The sequence below is a fragment of the Argentina silus genome, assembly GCF_951799395.1.
Source record: "Argentina silus genome assembly, chromosome: 20".
Taxonomy (NCBI): domain Eukaryota; kingdom Metazoa; phylum Chordata; class Actinopteri; order Argentiniformes; family Argentinidae; genus Argentina; species Argentina silus.
The window spans coordinates 8360286-8374762 of record NC_139674.1 but is presented as its reverse complement, the minus strand read 5'-3'; the positions used below and the strand labels follow the sequence as shown (position 1 = coordinate 8374762).

The following is a 14477-nucleotide window of genomic DNA, read 5'->3' as shown; positions in this document are numbered from 1 at the left end:
GCTCACCCAGTCATCCATGTGCTGTTGGAGGTGCCGGACTCTTCAGTTTCACCCCTGAACTCTGTGGCAGTTTTTAGAAACACTTTTGCGTTCGCTCTGTGCTCTACCTGACTCAAAACAGCTGCCCCTTTTCAAACATGGAATGTTCTTTAACTGAGAGCTATCAGATTTAGTCTTGAGAAAACAGCAGGGCTCTGCTCTAAGTTAAGAGTTCTTATTCCAATCAACATTCTACACATTGCGGTTAGGATAAGCCTTTTGTTGTGTGTTGATTTGAGTCTTCTGTGTGTCATGCCTCAGAACCACTAGGGTTAAATTAATATGTGATTATATCATTCATGAGTCAGGAGTTATTACATTTCTGCTCCACAGACTCACTGGATGATACAGTGACCCAAATGTAAAAAAGACAGCTGAATCTCCTATGCCTCTTACCGTAGGGACCAATTAGATGGTTTTGCTTGGCACATACTGCAGCCTTCCCTATGGGTACTAGAGACAGGTCTGTGACATCCCAAACACCACCCAATATCACACACCTGGCTTCACCCCTGGACCCGTACTGAAAATCAAGTTATTTTCTGAGGAAGATGATTCTCGCTCCCAGGCTGTGGAGGGTTTATAGAGATCATTGCCTCCTGGCATTGGAGAATGAAAAGACCCCACCAGTAGGTCTCATATCTGTCTTTCTGTTTGTCTTAGCAGAGAGGTCAAGGTTTCTGTTTCCTGACACTGCAGTGAAGGGTCAGGGGTCAGGGGTCATGGACACTCATATAGCTGGTCCCCTAACAAACTCAGGACCCACAGTTATTCAGAAGCCGCCATCGCTCCCAGACAGTCAACAAACTCTCCCCATAGCACAACCCTTGCTCCTGCTTTCTGGGTCACAGGATGGCGGTAAAACACTGTTCTGTTTTTGGCATTTCAGCAGGGAAACTCAGTGGGGGGGGCAGTGCTGAAAGCCTTTAAAGTCCCAAATATTCACAAAAGAAAGATTACAGCTCTCCTCAACGAGGCATTCCAATCCAAACAAGACAAGCTTCCCCTGGCCAACAAATACAGTGGTCAGTGTTGTTTTGCACATTTCACGACCTGTGACTGTCCACTTCACCCGGTCGTCTTTTTTATCTTGACATTTCTTCGTTACGATACTACCCACCAGCCATCTGGTGATATGGAGGAGGCAATATCACTGTGGGGTTAGAGGGGGAGGCTGATAGCGTCACATGGACATGAAGTTGGTCATAAGAGAAGGTCTCTCTATTGGAACACTCACCGGGGCGATAGCAATCAGAAATGTCCCTCAGAGGGACTACCGCCAGGCCTGATGGAACGGCAGGAGATAAGAGCAAATCCAGTCTGGCGTCTCCTCTTCTCCACGGTGGCAGATTGAACCCTGAGTTACTACAGAAGTTTGTTTTGGAGTGGAGCCCTAGATGATGTTGAGCTGCTGACACACAACTGACCCCTGAAGAACATCTGCCATTGGATATTCTTGAAGAAAAGAAACTGTCTGCAGAGATGAAAGCAGGTGCATATAGAGTCAGTCTGTTTTCGTTTTGGGGATTTGGTTTTCTGTTAATAAAGTAGTAAATTCTGACTTGATTAAAGTTATAGGCTGGAGGCCAGAATAACCGTATAGAGAGGACCAATCATCTGTTTGATCAGAAATGAGGAATGTTTTTCCCCCTTGTCTCAATCTCAGATTTTGAGCTTTTCTGTAGCCATACCATGTCTGCTCCCCTTGTGACCTAGTGTGTTCAACTCTTGTACCATTTCGCCTTTCAAGTTTCCGACAAGTGCAGCCAGAAGCATTCTGGCAATGGCCTGTCACCACCGGTGATGGAAAAAGCTGGAAATTAGAAGTGTCACTTTTGGATCAGGGCTTTGATGAGACGACGCCACCATGGCAAACGGGCCTCCTCATTTGCAGCTAATTGAAGCTGTTAATGTTTAATTTGTTATTATCAAGGCATCTCCCCTGAAGGGGGAGGCCCAGGAGTGGAGCTCTCTCCATTTTAGCTCCCCCCATTATACTCAGAACTGACAAGCTGCTCCAAGGTAAAAGAGGCAGGGTGTTGCATATTCATGTGTCTGACACGCAGAGACATTGCTGATATGGAGTTGTGTCCTTTGTTGTTTTGTTTTTGCAGGACCTTGACGACATTGAGGACGAGAACGAGCAGCTCAAGCAGGAGAACAAGACCCTCCTGAAGGTGGTGGGTCAGCTGACCAGGTAGAACCTCCATGGGCCCGCCCGCTCCCAAAACGAACAACCAACCCTCTAAACGGAGCATCCCCAGGGGATTACCCAGGACCCCCTGCTCTCACACTCCTGACCCCTCAGGGGCCCAGTCCAGCACCATGTTCTTTATCTGTGTTGGTTCTGTCTCTCTATTTGTGTTGCTTTTCTGGAAGAGGAACTTAAAAAATATAGTTTTCAGAGCCTCGCCTCCTTGAATGCACCTTGAGTGTTCTCTCTGGGGAGGTTGTTTTCAGCTCTGAAGGGAGGCTGAAGCCACTGACAGCTCTAGTCCTATTTAGGCCCCATGCTGTTGAATGGAGTGTCTCTATGAGTTTCTGTGATGGTATATTTAATGTAAATGTGTTGTACATAGGCCATTTAGACATTTTTGATAAATCTTAAAAAAAAAAAAAGGAAATGAAATTGAATGTACGTGGAGCATCACCAAGCACCTGAGAGATGTTTGTTTTTGGGACCTTAAAAGGTCTGTAACAGTTGACTCATCATCTGTTGACTAATGTACACATGCCCAGGTGACATGTAACAGCTTCACTGCGCCTCCTATACTAGTTACAATGTGTCATCTCTAACAAGTCATCTTACCCTTCCTCCCAGCCTTCCTCTGAAGCCTTCTGTCCATCTGAAGGGCTGGCTCTGTGATGGAGCCTGTGTCATTTCGACCAAATTCAAGGACAAAATCACTGCTACCATCAGCCAAAGTGGGCATAATGCCTTTCACAGTATGTGAGTCTTTGTTGGAAAATACATTAGCCCCATCTCCTCCAGGGAATAAAAAGCCTGGTGCTTTTTTTCTGTTTGTGTCATTGCCAGTTTTACTCTCTTGTTCCGATTTGTACTTGGTACATTTTAATCCAGGTGGTGTATAAAAAACCTGAATCATTAATGATATACAGTATATATCCCCGTTATAAATCATCAAAGCAAGCAAGGTCTTTCATCAATACTATGTTTTAGCCATTTTAATGTTGACAATTTAGTGTTAAATAAACAAAATACTGTAGTTGTTGGTGGTGAGACATTTAGGGGTTACAGCCTGGCCTGTAGTGATACATGTGGAATCTTATGAAATGCATTTTGCATCTGTAAATCAAGTGTTTACAATTATTTGTTTTTGTTTGCAATATTGATAGATGTAGCTGCTCTTGGTATATATGATGAGCACAATTTATAGAGTAAGCTACTGCAGTGCATTCTGTTGTATGATAACCAAATCAACTGAAGGAACATACTTTTGGAAATGCATCTCTTTTGTTTACTCAAGACAGTGGTGTGGCTGAAAAGACATATCATTCTACCTAACTGTATTTAGATCATTGCATTCCTTAGAGGGGCCCATTTTGTGCTGAAACAAGTGTGAAGCTCTTGCATCATGTACTCTGTCAAGCCCACTGGGTGGCAAATCATATATTTAGGTTGTAGACTGTACAGGGGGAAGTCGCAATAAAACCCCTTCTTCATCGTCTGACATAGACCTACACACACACACACACACACACACACACACACACACACATACACACACACACACACACACATACACACACACACACACACACACACACACACACACATCTCTCTCTCTTCCCATTACATTATGCATGTACAGAAGATGAAGTCATTTAATAAAAGTTTGATTATCTATCTCCTCAGTCTACTCGTTTGTGTTCATTAAGGCTAATTTGATGTGATGATACCATGTCCCGAGCTGGTAATGTAACGTGACGGTGGCAGGGTTCGGTTCTGCCGCCGTGCTCACAGTAGACACTAGATGGTCTGGTTATTCATGGTTATTCATCAGCCCAATCACCATCCCAGTCTGACTGGAGACTGGAGAGGCCACATCCCTGGGACACCTCATCTTCATCCACCCCAATGCCACCAAGAACTAATAAAGCCATGCCATCCTAGTCATCCTAGTCACCTTGAGAGACAATGGGGAGAGGAAGGCTTCACATCAGGACTAATGTAAAGGTAATTGCCTCACCACCTTAAAACTGCTGCGGGGCAAACCCTGTAATTCCTATTAGCATTTTGATAGAAAGTTGTAAGGCTTATGATTTAGAGTGATGATATACTGTCGAGGGCTGAAACAATTCCATTCCTTCTGTGTTATCTCCTAGTTTGTTTTAATAATAAGCCATCATGCTTCCTCCTGTGTCCCTGTCTTTCTGCCACCCGTGTCACTCACAAACTTAACTTCTCCAATTTAGTAAAACTAGCATCTTTTGTGTAATGCACACAACCAGAATAGCAACATTTGTCCCTAACCCTTTTTAACTTGTTCTCCTAGCAACTTTTGCCCCCTCTTACTCAATCTCTGGAACATAAGCTGAGGAATTGGAGGTATAATTGGAGGCAGTTATGTATTAACATTACTTTGGCTAAGATGTGGCAATGAAAAAAAGTTTCAAGCAGCATAAAAATAGCTTGATTACCAATTAAATGAATAGCATACTCAGCATATCATTTTCTTAAAGAGTGCATTCGTATTTGTAGATAATACAAAAAAAATACAAAAATACATTGCTCTTAAACAGACCATGAAGATCTACTGTGAGCTGTGAGCTAGTTGATATGTATGCAATATGGATGTAATGGGATGGCCAAATCCATATACACCCGAAATGCATTTGATCTTGTGGAGCTGATAGTCGGTGGGGGGAAAAATAAAAGCAGCTCTTATCTTGTTCTTGAAGGAGGCCATATTTCATTATAAGTGGTTTCGTGCTCTTGGTCTTCACAGACAATCTGCTCCATCTCTGGAATCCCTGGTGCAAGGAACTACTCACCCATCTGAGCATGGCAGAGATGAGAAAGAGAATATGTTATTTTGTCTACCCTGTCATTGGGCCGAATTGCCATAAATACAACCTTGACTTTGAACCATTGGCTTGGAAAATGTCTTCTATAAATCCCATCCACCCCCCTATGTTTTCATATTGAGCCTTGTTTGAAATAAGATATTTGTGTGTGCCTGTTTGTAACCAATATATCGTGATATGGAGCTCTGCCCAGACATCTCCCACACGTTGCCCGAATGTCATAATTACAGTGAAAACAGTATGTCTGGACAGAGTATTTTCTAACAACATAGATGAATGGAAGTGGCATTTGCAGAAGCCAGACCTCTGTTGCTTCCAGAGAGGTGTTTTTGTAGTTATGCTCTCCCACCAATACTCTGACAACAAACAGCCACCATGTTGGATTTGGAGCTGGAATAACAGACTCAAGCTGACTCTTCACATGCACTTCCCTCCGCACGCCATGCCACAGTCTCATGGTGTGCTGCCCTTTCGGAAATGCCCCGCGAAAGTCAATAGAAAAAAATTGCCATTTCACACTAACAAACAGATTTAACCGCTGACAGACCGAAGACATTTCGTCCACCACAGATCTCTATGATTGTTGTCTGTGGGAATTCATTCTCAGAAATAACTTTTCCATAACACTGTTACCATAGCAATGACAGATATTTGTTGGTTAAAATGTTATGAATTGAAGCACAATTTGTGTGGTACTATACATTCACATGTATACCGTACTATTGCTGCAGCACACTTATTGTATACATGTTTGCGTATCTAGTGAATGATCTATAATGTTTTTATACATTTTATGACATAATCCAATTTATGCTAGATGTTTCATTAAATCCTCTACCTCCTCTTTTCCCTAATATGCACAAAGCTGACCAGCTGACAACATGATATGTGAGTGAACACAACATATCACAAACCAGCAGCTTTCTATTTTAACTAGTACAAATACTGTATGCAAATACTTGCATACCAGCTAGAATAGAGTAGGCTACAGTACATAGCATGAAGGCTACAAAAGACAACATGATAGATTGGCAACACTTGACAATGTTGATCTTCTCTCTCTGGGATTGACTTCAAATTCACATACAACTCACTGGGTTTTTGTGTTTTTTTCTTAATTCATTTAGGTTAATTCATTCTTCTGAGCTTTTAATATATGGCATTTAGCTGACGCTTTTATCCAAAGCGACTTACATTGCAGTGAGTGCGTACATTTCAGTATATATGGTCCCAGCAGGAATCAAACCCACAACCTAAGCGTTGCTAGGGTAGACATTATTAACGGGGTGGAAAAACAAAAACAGAAGCACACGTCGTTCTCCTCTGCTTTCTGAACTGACCGTCAGCCTCTCTGACCGTCAGCCTCTCTGGCCTCTCTCCAGCCTCTCACCTGAATGCCTGTATTCACCGACCTGAGGCACTGGGCTGCAACGTTCAGGGACCTGGTTGGAACCTCACCTTTCTAAATGGGCTCCTTTGACTCTCTCTGGGTCAAATAAACACAGTTGGACAGGCGGACAGTGTGGTAATGATAAGTAGTGACTAAAATGTATGTACCAGTTCTATGTCTTGATCAGTGACACATTGGGGACATCAATGTCACCTTGAAGCCATGTCCTCAGAATGACCAAAAGGCCATAATTATCAGCCGCTTCTTTGATCATGTGAATTTCCCAACTGCATCTTCAAAAGTATTCAAATGTTCTCCATCATACCGCAGTCGAGAAACTCTAGAAATCCTCAGAGAAAATGTGGTATAGAACTGTCAAGTCCTCCTGCGGTTGGCATCAGAGTATGACAGACTTAAGTAGCTCTTTTCTCCGTTAGGAATAAAGTCGGCCATTCCAAAGATCCCCTCTTTCGGTCGCCATGGTAACGAGGTATGATGCGGATCCCGATCAATCTTTCCTAACTGTGTCTGACACACAGCCTGTAACTCCACAAACGCTGGGAGCATTATAAATGACAACATCTGAGAAGTCATTGATCTGTTTTTCCTCTTTCTTTTCTTTTCTTAGCAAAATAAACTTTTGTGTGCAGATAAAGCAGGATGTTTGGGGATCTTGGGGTGAAAATATTTTCAATGGATTGAATGAATACTGAACAATATAGTGAGCTTTCAATGGAATTGCAGCTCTTGGAATGGCTCACACAAGCTACAGAGTGAGAGAGCAATCATACACCAGACTATAGAGGTGTCGTGAGAGGTTTCTCTCCACGCTCCATTTACTCTGCTCTACCAGTAGGTGGCAGTGTTCTCACCACATACATGCAATCACAACTGTCCTCAAATAAGGAGTCCACTGCACAGATTCACTGCTCTGATATGGTGTGCATGTGTTCACACATATGGTGCCCTTTCAAAGCAAAAACATTTAGTAAGTCAATCCAAGCTGTAAAGCAGTTTAGTCTAATCACATTCCTCCTGTGGCTTGGGGGTCAATCCATTGAATTCTGGAGAGGTCCATTGCATTTTATATGGGAAGCCTTTGTGCAGACACTCAATAACTGAACAGCATGTTCTAAACACCAGTCTTTTAATTATGCTAATACAGAATGCTAGGCTGTGGAAATTTACACCGCTCCTGTGGGAGTCCTGTGTTACACAAAAGCCTCTCTCACAGTCACAGCACAAACACTTTAGGACGAAACACTGAGGCAGAACATCATTGATATTGATACTATGGGAGCAGGAGGAAAATGAAAGATCTCTTGAGTCTAGCCCATATTGATAACCCCAAACTATTAATATTGGCATGTACTGTAGGCTATGTAAGACCTCTTGGTTTGTTTTATGAGAAAGTGATTTCAGGTGTTACATTGAATGCACTTGAGAATTCAATTTCTTTAAAAAATCACGTTCATATATTACCACTTTTTTTCTTTCTTTTTTTTTTTCAACATTTCCAGTTTAACTGCAAGGTTATGTTGATTACACACATCAGCAACATGGCATACAGACTATGAAACAGCTTGAGGGACCATCATTGGTCCCCATAGGTCACTTTACATGCATGGTTACTATGACAGCACTGGCCCCCTTCTGTGAGGTGGTTGCTGTTGTGGTCTTGTTGTTATGTAGTGTGATTTAGAGAGTTGTGTGTCGGGATCTACACAAACCAATGCACATACACACACTCCTGCTGCCTCCCTCCTCGTCAGCAGGGGAGAGGCAGAGGGGCATGTTCTGCTCAGAGCGGAGTCTCATTCTCAGCGCTCCTCTGAGACACACACACACACGCACACACGCGCACACGCACACGCACACGCACACACGCACACACACACACACACACACACACACACAGACAGACACACATCATCAACTGTTGGGCTGACGGAGACTGAAAAATCCCCCCAGGGATAGTGGCGTGTGCAGTAAGCAAAGTGCCTGGAGTTTTTCTGTCTCATACTTTGTGGGTAGACAGCATGTCAGACTGTTACGGATAAAATACACACACTTCTAAACTCCAGGTAGTGGAATATATCTATCTGTCTATCTATCTTCTATCGTTCTGTCTATCTATCTATCTATCTATCTATCTATCTATCTATTGATCTAAGTCTCGATCTATCGATTTATCTATCGATTTATCTATCGATTTATTTATCTATCTAGCTATGTATCTCTCTATCTATCTATCTGTCCATCCATCCATCCATCCATCCATTCATCCATCCATCCATCCATCCATCCATCCATCCATCCATCCATCCATCTACAGTATATAGTAAGTCTATTTATTCATCTGTCTATCCATCCATTCAACCATTTTATCTATGTTTACAGTGCTAGAGATCAACTCACAGGTGGTTGCTCATTCCTATATGGATGTCTATTTCCATGCAGGATCACTAGGGTGTTACCATCAGAGGAGGATCCTTCAAGCCAATTATCCTTCTGGGGCTGCCTCTCACTCTGAGATGGACAACATGTCCCCGACACACCTGAGTGTGTTAGTTGGACGCATAGCTGCTAAGTGGCTAGGCGGTACCTCCCCAGAGATGGATCTGCATAAGAACACAGATGCCAGGGAGAAGAGACAAACATATTCAATGCCAACAAACATGTGGGAATTAATTCTAGAAATGCCTCTGTGATCACACCCCACTGCTCTTTAATGAATAAAAGCGATTTCACACACCAGGGTGTGTGTGTGTGTGTGTGTGTGTGTGTGTGTGTGTGTGTGTGTGTGTGTGTGTGTGTGTGTGTGTGTTAGGCTGGGGCTGGGCTCGAGTGCTTTGCTGTGCAGCGTCCGTCAGTGCTGCTTCCTGTAGATTGATCCCAGGCCTGTGCTGGTCGGCTGGATGCTCCAGTGGAGCGGCACGATGGTGACATTCAGAGACACATGGGGCTGAGAGGGCCGCCGCGCTTCCCTGGGCGCAAGGAGCAGGTGACACGTGACTGGAAAGGTCACTCTCTCTGCATGGTCCTGCCCACGGTCCCCTGCAGCAGCATGTCACTAACCCCTCACCCCACGCCAGCAGCGGTGCCCATGGCTGGGTCATGTTGCCTTGTTACTGGGAAGAGATGAAGGATAAAGACCATGGTTGTGGAAGCTAGAGGCTGGGTTTTGAAATGAGAGCTCTGCCTGGGTTTCACTAGAATGTATTGATCATTAATGAGGCATCTTGTTCGTTTAACTCAAAAGGCTGTCCCTACGATCTACATACCTACGATCTACATACTGCACCTCCAAATCCCCAAAGCATCTTGAATTACAGTAGACACAAACGTCAACTAAATGGTAGTCTCGCTTGCCAAGACATGGTGGCTATGGAAAGAGGTCAACTAGCTGGAAATTGGTTCTACAAAACTAAATGTTCTCCCCTTTCATTTCAGTAAAAATTGTACAAATACCAAGTGTGAAGTAGTGGGGTGATAGGCCAGTAGTGAGTTACCACTGATTTTGTGAAACTGCCACAAGCTTGGATGTAGACATTTCTGAACAGGCCTATCTGGTACAAGGTCCACCTTGACATGTTCTGAATATGCACAGCCATCATTTGTCACATTTGATGGCAAAATCACTGCCAGTAGAGACTGGTGTAACTTTTTGCAGCCATCACTATTGATGGCAGCCTGACTTGTGTGTAATTAGAGTACTCTATTTGACTGCAGTTTAGAATAAGCACCTGTGCTATATCTCAAAAAGCCTATTTGGCTGTCTGGTTTAGATAATGGTGGCCTTAAACAGCGATATTGCTGGTGCATTGATACATAGTGAATGATTTGGACTCCCTTTTCCAGAGCCATTGGAGAGGTAGAAGAGAGGGAACAGCATTGTGATTATGCTTTCCCTGTACCATCAGGTAGATGAAAGTAGAGGAGAGAGCTTTGTAATGGACAATATTTTACTCCGACAGTCAATGAGTTATGTTTCTCCTTTGATCACTGGTTATGTGAAAGTAGCCTGATGTATAGGCCAGCCTTATTTAGACTAGATTAAGAGGACAGGCTATAGCAGAGGCTGGTATGTATGACTATAATGTATGTAAAGGGCTTTGATGCTGGAGCTAATTAAAGGAAACATTGCATTCTCAAGCTATTAGGACCACATTTTCACTGTAAGTTCCTTTTCTTGTGTCATCTTTCTTCAGGTTACACATAATGTACCAGTGCATACCGTCTGTACTTCACCAGAGCGCTAGGCTCTCACAGTTAATCTTCATCATCAGTTCCGGCCATCTCCTCTCTTCGTTCTGAGTGCTTCTCTGAGACAAAAAAAAAGAAAAAAAAAGAAAAGAAAAAAACTGCATATAAAAACATCTTTTGTCTAGGCTTCTAGAGGAAATATGTGTACTGTAGATGTACCAATGATTACTATTATGAATATCAACAAAAGTGACATCCTTTTTGTTCATGCAATTGTGGATAGCTAACAATGAGCATGTTTGTGTACGGCTATTTCCCAGTACAAGACAGGCCCTTGCAAATCAACACAATAGCATATTGTAACTATCTACCACTCAAATGTCCTTAGAATTGTTACTGTGTACAGCAGGCATTGTGGTAAACACCTACATCAAACCGTGGTCCTTTATGATCCATTACGAGACTCCATTCAGAATAGAAAGCAGACCAATTGTGGTATTGCTGGTCCCTCTCTGAGTGTGTCGTTACTTCTTCTGTGAAAAGAAAAAAACTGCATCTTGTATTGATGTGTATCGGAGCATTCTAAAAACACAATTAATGTTCTCTAATTAAAAGTGAGTAATTGAGAGGGGAAACAAAATGATATGATAGTTGCAGTTAACACGGTCCTTTATTTCCAACTGGAGCAATTGATGTGTGAAAAGACAATATTCTTGCTCTAATTAACACGTCCCGGAAACACTTTAGGAACACAGAAAATAAAAAGCACTGTTTTACAGTCATACAAAATGTAGAATAATGGCTTATATAAAACAATCGACTGATGCTGTTAAAGGGATAGTTCACTATTTTAGAACTTATAGTCATTAAAAACAATGTGAGTGATTGGGGAACCCACAAAACGTTCAACAAATGGCCAAATCACCTCAAATGAACTCTCTGATTTGTTACTTTGAGATGATTTGGCCACAAATGTTAAACTTGTTTTTTGTTTTGTTAGCGATGGCTTAACTTACCTGATGTTAGTAATGGGTATTTAAACAACACTTTCAAGGTAAAGAACCATCTGACTATAAGGTGTAAAATAGTGAACTATCCCTTTAAAGGTGTGGTCATAGTAAGTCCTACCTGTACAGTAGGTGGTAGCAATTATTCACAGTGCACAATTCTGTCACCATAATCACCATAATACCGTTACAGTGCACTGACTCCTTATGTTTGAATGTACATTGATGCCAGTGGCTCATTGTAATGCATGGAATGGAATGAGGAATGGTATCAAACACACACTCGTTTGATACCATTCCTCATTGCATTCCATGCATTACAATGAGCTCGTCCTCCAATTTCTACCTCCACCAGCCTCCCCTGATTGATACAGATGCACAGTGTACAGTTCACTAATGTGGTACCTCACAGGTCGTGGTGTCACCGCTTTCCTGGACACACTCCTACTCTTTCATCATCTGCTACACTCTCTGGCGAATGAGACCTCATATAGACCCTCACAGAGTGACATTCCACAGTGGCCACACCTCTCTACTGGGGTACGGAAGTGCAGTTCCCAATGGGATTCTCCAATTCATTTTTCAGTGGGGTACAATTGTCTTTTAACTGTAATGCAAGTGATTGATGGTGATGACTGCAAACCTTTTTGATAATGACACCTCAAACCCACAAAAAATTGTATTGAAACATAAAAATAACAACAACAGTGGATGTTGAAAGTGGCCAACAGTAAGCTATTTGTAGTGAGGGTCAACAGGAAAAATTGATTTCCGTACTCCAGTAGAGGGGCGTGGCTTAACATTTCCGGGATTTTAAAGCTTCCGGCGTGGGTCCCTATGCAGAATGAATCATCTGCAGTGTCATCAAAGAGGGACTTGAAAGGGATACAGTATCCTCTTGTGCCCACACAGACAATCGAGTTAGCCGGGAGGAGATGGCTTGACAGACCAGGAAACGAGACAATGGGATCTAAGGACTTCACATACGCAAAAGCTTTGGGATCAGCTCAGCTCTGTTAGCCCAAGGATGATGATTATCCCACAATGCCGTTGTGTGGCAGCGCGCAGCTGGGAGGAGAGGATAGCGAGTGTGTCCGACCATGTGACTTGGCACATCGTGTTCCACACATCACAGATCACATCCGCCTCAGTAGATTCTCATCCTGGTTTCAGAAGCAAGCTTGGCTACCGATTGGTCGACTGTGTTAGGAGGGTAATGGGATAATGAGTCATGATAATGATAATGAGTCATTTCACTGTTGGGATTGAGGTGCAGTACATGCAAACTGTGCTGTTAAATGCTATTCTTCCTTTTTGAGGATTTGAGTCATTGAAGTTTATTTTTAAAAGGTTGTTTGCATTCTGAGAAAATACATTTTCTTACAGAATGTAATTATACCTTTGACTTTGAGCTATCACAACATTTCAAAGACTATTGATCATGTCTGAACATCCAATGTGTGATCCCCAGACCTTGTTTGGCCATACTCTGAACCCTGACATGGAGGGTGAAGTGATTTATCTGACTAGATAGGGCATGAGAGAGGAGAGAAGTTTGAACTCCTGCCTCTTTGACTTCACAAATGAACAAGGGCTTGAGAAAAAGCAGAGCAATGCAATGTTCACCCGAGACCACAGAACATGTACTGTAGAAGCTACCAGTCAAGTATATATATAAAAAAAAAAACAAAAAAAAAAACCAGCACATTTAGACTAGTCAGCAGCTAAACATATAAAATATCTTTACTTCATGTAAATCATGGCTTCCGTTCCATTTCGACCAGACAGCCATAGCAGCCATTCATCCCCTGGCCGTTAATAGTGACTAAACCACTTCTCTTTTTTTACACTGTTTTTGTATCTCCTCCTCGGGCACTGCTCTCCAGCCACTGTTTTGCTAGATAAATAAATGGCTTATCACTGGCTAATTTCATAATAGCCACTTATCAATACGCATGAGTTGGCACAGTGTAATTGAAATGAGGCTAGGACATTCTGTCTCAGGAAGCCGGAGAGGGTTCCTTTCATTGTGAACAATGGACCACAGGGCCTCTGAGTGATGTGTGGTCATCCTCTTTCCCTTGACACATGCACATGCGTTGGCATGTCTCCAATGCAGGTCTTTATGTTGACCCACTTAATTACAGGGGTTGTTGTTAAGTCATGTGTCTTGTAGAGAGACATTGGTGTGTCATAGCTGTGTTTGTGTATATGTTCAGTACATCACTGTGTGATGTGGTCTAAGAAATGTCTAGAAATATGGCCTAAAATCAGGAAATCCATTATGGTAATTTTCAAACACATACCTTTTGACTCTGCTATTTTGAATTCCATTCAGGTAAAAGAAAGTAGATGCTCTTCTTTGTATGTCTCTAATTTGCGTGAAATTATCTTGAGGGCCTGTCCAAGCACACCTTTTATGACAAATGAAATAGTGATTTGTTGCACTAAAAGCCTGAGTAGCGGCAGTGAATATGGTAAAAGCAGAAATACAATTTTAATGTCAATCAGCAGCAACAGGTGAAAGAGATGGAGAAGGTCATGGTAATTTATTTCAATTTTATTTCATAAATGTGAAATAACCTTTCCTATGTGTGTTTATTTCACAATACACGTTATGTTGCATCTTACAGTTTGTGTGAGAAAGCCTCTCAAAATTGCAATCCTCAAATAATGTATGAATACATTTTGATTCAATAAAAAAGTCAGCTCTGTCTCTTTCTCTGCTTCTGTCTGCCTGTGTGTGTGTGTGTGTGTGTGTGTGTGTGTTTGTGTATGTGCAGTGT

The 14477-nt window shown here is 42.4% G+C and overlaps 1 protein-coding gene across 1 annotated transcript in view; it reads left to right on the top strand.

Annotated features, from left to right (window-relative positions):
- Nucleotides 1-3909, top strand: part of pawr (PRKC, apoptosis, WT1, regulator) — a 50072-nt gene extending 46163 nt beyond the window's left edge. Inside the window, exon 7 of the mRNA XM_083692425.1 lies at nt 2154-3909. Coding sequence (XP_083548551.1) covers nt 2154-2240 — 87 coding nt within the window. The 3' untranslated portion in view covers nt 2241-3909. The remainder of the gene's footprint in view (nt 1-2153) is intronic.
- Nucleotides 3910-14477: the final 10568 nt, after the last annotated feature.